At 36.3% G+C, this 6,030-nt stretch overlaps 1 protein-coding gene across 2 annotated transcripts; it reads right to left on the bottom strand.

Annotated features, from left to right (window-relative positions):
• Positions 1-3,154: 3,154 nt before the first annotated feature.
• Positions 3,155-5,806, bottom strand: ctsll (cathepsin L, like). Of its 2 annotated transcripts, XM_055199034.2 has the most exons (8): positions 5,684-5,806; positions 5,349-5,472; positions 5,100-5,222; positions 4,818-4,970; positions 4,505-4,729; positions 4,170-4,338; positions 3,922-4,039; positions 3,155-3,842 (listed from the first exon to the last, which is right to left on the bottom strand). In XM_055199034.2, coding segments are annotated over exons 1-8 (1,014 nt in total). In that variant the 5' UTR covers positions 5,686-5,806; the 3' UTR covers positions 3,155-3,742. The 2 variants fall into 2 exon arrangements, with proteins under 2 accessions (XP_055055009.1, XP_073716536.1); XM_073860435.1 differs by lacking the exon at positions 5,684-5,806.
• Positions 5,807-6,030: the final 224 nt, after the last annotated feature.

The following is a 6,030-nucleotide window of genomic DNA, read 5'->3' on the forward strand; positions in this document are numbered from 1 at the left end:
TTTCATATTTATTGTGTAGTAGAGGTGCACGGGTTGTAACACTGCAGGCAATGTCGCTAGTTTCTCAGGCAGCTCGTGTTCTTCGTACTTCATCACTGCTCAGTGCTTTTTATTCCAGTCATTAGATGTTCCACAATAAGGAAGTAAAGGTCGCACTGGCCTACAGGCCAAAGTATGTGGAGCCTTAAACACTGCACTGATTTCATATACTGCCATCCAGTGGACAATGCAATTTTAACAATGTATGTATGGCGTAGTATACAAAACATTACATTGAAATGTAAATTTACCAACACTATATATCCATTAGCTTTAACCTTCTATATACTAGAAAACACAAGAAATAATAACAATTTTAATTTGTTTATTGCCAATCTAAAGAACAATATTAATTATTGCGGACATAAAATATTTGAAACATCCTTCCAAATTTTTATGAAAATATGGAACTTGGGGTTCTAAGGGTTAAAAAGTGAAAATTTGTGCTATCACAAAAGCACATAATAATATTAAAAGGAAAGAAAATGAGGGACAAGAAAAAATCCAATAACAGAAATCAAAATTTGTTTTGTTGCAATTTAAAGTGAAGCACTTGCTCTTTACCACAAGAGGGCTCTTTTGTTGTACTTTAAACATTTTCCTAATGACAAACTAGTTTTTAGCTCTGCATGTTAACTGTTTGTTAAAGATTGGTTTATTATTACAATTCATTTAGATTTTGAAAAGCATTTGCATTTTGCCAAACAATTTTTTAAAATCAAAATCAGTACATTATATGGATTATATGGATACTTCGGTTTCTATCAATATCCTAATCATATCACACAAGAAGAGTCTTTTGCATATGTTTGCTTGAGAGACAAAAAAAGAAAGAAAGAAAGAAAGAAAGAAAGGACACTTCTAGGTATTTTGTTTTTTTCATGTTATTACAGTCTGTACCAGCAGAGGGCTCTCTTGTAACAGAAATATTTTTGTAGCACTTTTTGTAGGTATCTTTGTCACTGTCATCGTGATAATTAATTTAACTTTTTAACAAAATATATTTCTGAACTACGTTTAATAATCATACAGTTGAATCTTCATCAAGACAGAATGATAGACTGAATCATTAAAATACTGTAGAATAACAAAAAGGCAATCTGGCCTCTAATTTTTGGTATTATGTAAAAATTATTTAACACAACAATAATTTAGCACAAACATTTAAGTTCCTTGTCAGGAACCAATTATGAAGAAATGCTCAAAATGCAAAAAACTTCATAGCCAACAATGTAAGAAATGTCTTGTCTTAACCAATACCATAATGCTGATAAAGACTTTATAAAATGAAAATATATCTACAAGCTGTTTTAAAACAGCAGTGTAAAGGCAAAACTAAGCACATGATTCAAAAACGCATGCAACCAGCACGTTACGCCCTCTCAAATTAACAGCTCAAACTGTAAGTCAAGCTAAGCAGCGTTGTGTCAATGTCACGCTGTGTAATCTTTGTAATGATGTATTTGGCAAAGAAATTACCTGGTCAGCATAATATGGAAATACAGTTTCACGTGTGTGACAGCAACTTTTAAAGCTATATTTTCAACAACATCATATCTGAAGTGATATGACACTCTTGAAGTTTAAACGTTGTGTATGTGCACATACTGTAGAATATCTTACTTTTGTTGCTGTTTTAAACAGAATGTTGCCAATATTTGAAGCTTTCTCCATGATATCTTGGTTATGGATATCATTAGTGTCTGTGAGAAAAAAACAATCGTGACAAAATGTTTATCACATAGGCTACTCAGTTTCGTGAATCGTGTCAGCAGGTCAGACAGTGTAGTGGGTACTGGCTACTTTATTTTGGCTATTTCTGAATACCCTGGCCTACTAGGTAGAGCAACACATATTCGAGTAAAAAACGTAACCGGTTTCATAAAATTCGTTGGCTTAATCAATATTTTAATGTACCAAATAATTACTAACCTGATATATGTACTTTCTTGACGAAAGTATGATCCCATCTATTGAAGTAGACTGAGGTAATTTTTGTTGTATCTCGCACGAGGACGCCCTGCTAGTCACTTGTGCTCGTGACGTCATACATCAGCTCGTGATATAATTCATTTTTTTGTAACAATTAAAAAGTCACAGTCGATAAACTTTAAAAAGTACAAGTACAACACATTTTCTGGAAGTTTCCTCCTCAACCGAACGCAAGCGCGCACCCCAAACATTTCAAATCGGTAGTGTGTGATCAAACATAGCAGGCTACAGTGACGTTACATAGAGAAATAAAATGGCAAACTGTAGCTTTTATTTTAAGGATACAAATAAAAAAGATTTTAAAGCATAGTTTTGTCATCCAATAAGATGAGCTTTCAAAGGCAGGCCGAATGTATTAAAAATTATGACTCAAGGGGACCATGACATAGTAGACTAAAGCAAACTTTTTGTGAGCAAGGGCTACCACCAAGCATAAAACAATATGGGGGCTACTTTTTTGATAGTCTACTCAAAACGTTTTACTTGATTTTACTAAGGTCTTATCATTAACACATAATATAAGCCAAACTAATATAAAAGTAATATTATAATTGAGGCCATTAATACAATGTGCATTGGCAGGCAACTCACAGCTGTGCAGGCAACCTAGTGCCAACCATGTTGGAGAGCACTGCTATTGAGAATAATGCTGCAATGTCTATTAAAGGGGTAAATATGATATGGCCTAGATGTAGAGGCAAATGTTCATATTAAATTTGTATAGTTTGTTTCCACTCAATAAAACCTTTTGCAAACCACACCACAGAATTAATGTCAGCTTTATTTGAGTTTCACTTAAAGATGTTAAAATAAAAGATTGGGAACAAATTTATTCTAAATAAACTTATTTGTAGCATACCTGCATGCTCCAATAAATTTGAAAACGTGTGGGGATTAATCAAAAGTTAACCTGCAGCAATATCCCAACACAGGTTAATGTAATGACTTTAGCCATCGGATGACAAGATAATCCTGTCTGCCCATTTTTAAATGTACAGTAAAATTGCCTTTACTCAAACTTCGTGTTTGAAAGTTCAGTGCCTCAAAATAGAAAAATTAAATCATTAGTGATAGTTTTAATCATGTAGACAATTCTTTCAGTGAAAATGTACACAAGATTCAATAGGTTTAAATATTTTAATAATCCAGTTACAGGTCAAACAACTCACAGAAGACCACACTTTTAGTAAACATGGGTCTTGCATTTGAGACAACTGGAAAACAGCTCAGTTTAAAACCTCAATACAAACATAACTGCACTACAATAGAAAAGGGTTTCAACTTATTCAGTGCAATGCACTCCTGGGTTTCACAGACAAGGCTTAAGGCTAGTCCAAGACTAACACATTTGAGGTGTCTCAACTGATAAGTTGCACAGACGCATCTTAAAATATGCCACTGATTTGTCTCAAGATACACACCAGTAACGTCTTTGTAAGTCGTGTTTACAAAAGATGCTTAGTCCTGGCTTTAGCCAAGCCTTGTCTGTGAAACCAGGCTGTAGTGTTTACTGATCAGTTTAAATAAATCTTTGAGAAACTGCCTACAAACAAGGCACTGTCTAAACCCGAAGCCTTTCTGAAAGACTCGGTCAACAAAATAGAATTAAAACGGTAATAAAAGCAAAGTTAAAACAATTAAAACAATTCAAGTAGGATAGGATAAAAAAGTCCTGTAGTGCATCCAGAATGCGGAGAACATTTCAGTGGCATTACATGAGTGGATAGCTGGCAGATGTTGCAATACCACAATGATTCTTTCTATCTCTAGCCATGTAGATGTAGCCTTTGTTTCCCCACTTCTCAGTCCAGCTAAATGAAAAAGAGATATACTGTTACAAGGCTGCACCCTCAGAGTCTCAAGCTTATTCGATTTAAAGTGGGATCATACCTGTTCTTCACAATCCAATATCTCTTCCCAGGCACATCAGCACCTTCATATCCATAACCAACTACCAACACTCCATGGTCAAGCTCTTCACTGCTGCACTCCTTCTCATAATAGATGCCTAAAGTTGAGGGGTAGAAACATGTTACAGAGAAACCAGCAATGTGCACTTTCTATGTGCATAGAAACGTTTGTGAAAATGTGATGAAGACTGCAACAAATCAATTTTGCATCCCAATGCAGTTACTTACCAGACTGGTAGAATTGAAATGATTGATGAGCAGCATCAATAGCAACGGCAACTGGACCAACAGAAGCAACAGCTTTCATCAGTGCATGCTCTTTACCACTGGGAATGTCCACAAAACCAGTGTCATTAGCAGCATTGTAACGGGGGTCATAGTGGCATTGTGGATTATCCTAAAAGTACAGAAAATAACTAGTTAACAGTTAAACAATTAATATTTGGAGACAATAAGGCCAGATTTAAGGGCTTATGCACAAAACAAAAACACAATTTATGGCCAGACCATTAAATCCATTAGTGAATTACATAAATCCATGTAGCATTATGGCAAAAACTTACTGTTGCAAGGTATGGATATGACTCCTCAGAATCAATCCCATTATTGTCCTTAACATATTGGAAGGCCTGGTCCATGAGTCCTCCATTGCAGCCTTGATTGCCCTCCGGCCTGGAACAGTCCATCAAATTTTGCTCGCTCAGAGAAACCAGTTTACCAGTTTTACGGAACAGCTGACCCTCCAAGGCCCCTGTAGAGCTGAAAGCCCAGCAAGATCCACACCTCCCCTATAAAAAAAAGCTCGAGTCCATTTACACTTTAGGATTAAGATTTTTGTAGCAAAGAACACTACAAAAAGACAAACTCTGGTCTCACCTGGTCTTTGACAGGAGTGACATAGCCCTTCTCTCTCCAGTCAACCTGTTTGGGGGCCTCAAAATAGCTGGGCTCCATGAACAAAGAGCCTTGTGATTTCCGGCTGGGGTTCTGATTGTAACCATTCACCACCTGCCTGAACTCCTCGTTTGTCTGAATGAACAACCAAAATTTAAAAATTAAAAACGGCTTCTAAAGTGCCATTAAATGCCAAAAAGCAAATAAGTACAGTAGGGTGCTGTATTGTTTAGCACATCATAATTGTATCAGTAAAGGTTTTACCATGTCCCCAAACTGGTTCATGCCAAGTCGATAGCTGTGTTTGCCCATAGAATGTTCAAGGTTATGTAGCTCAATTTTTCTGAAGTTCTTCTCCCATACCATTCTCCTCCAGCCCTCTTCTTTCTGAAGAAAACAGACATTGAAGCCATTACAGAAAGACAGACATTTGTACAAAATCACCAGTTTATCATTCTGCAGCCTATAAAGCATGCATTTTTAATCATAGTGTTACAAACTATTATCACAAACCTCATGATAACTTTTTTCGTGCCAGCTCTTCCAAAGGTGCCAGTGGTCATTTAACTGCTGGTCTAAAGTTGGTGCAGTAAACACTGCACTCATACAAAGCACGAGGACTGAGACAAACAACATCCTGTTGATCAAGACACACATGACAAGAAAACACAATTTACACGTGAATTTGTTACACTGTTATATAAGAGAGTTACTTTTTAAAATGTTAAGACAGACTGTTTTAAATGGTTTAAAAGGTTACTTTTTACTATAGTTCCCCACAACAGAAAATACTAAAGCAATTGAACACCGCTGCCACACACAAAAATCTAAACAAATAATTTACTTACATTCAACCGGCAGATGGTTAACACACTTTTATTGTTTACAACTCAGCGGCTTTTTAAAGCGTGGCTGACGGCAGAGGCGCACTCTCATTGGATGAAGGTGATGAAGGAACACGTGTTTTTAGCGAATCGTCTCTTGGGGTTGAAACAGAAGGCGTGTCGATTCGCTCTCGCGGCACTTTGATGTCATCTGCCGATCGTACTGCGCAGCGCTGCATAAAGTCGACTGATCTTATCAACGCATGTGATCCAGTATCTCATCACTAACTGTGCGGTGAATCTTTTAATGCGTTTAGAAATTATTTTTTATTTGTTTATTTTTTATTTGTTCATCATTTCAACTTTTCACT

This window comes from Misgurnus anguillicaudatus, chromosome 22 (assembly GCF_027580225.2).
Source record: "Misgurnus anguillicaudatus chromosome 22, ASM2758022v2, whole genome shotgun sequence".
Lineage (NCBI taxonomy): Eukaryota > Metazoa > Chordata > Actinopteri > Cypriniformes > Cobitidae > Misgurnus > Misgurnus anguillicaudatus.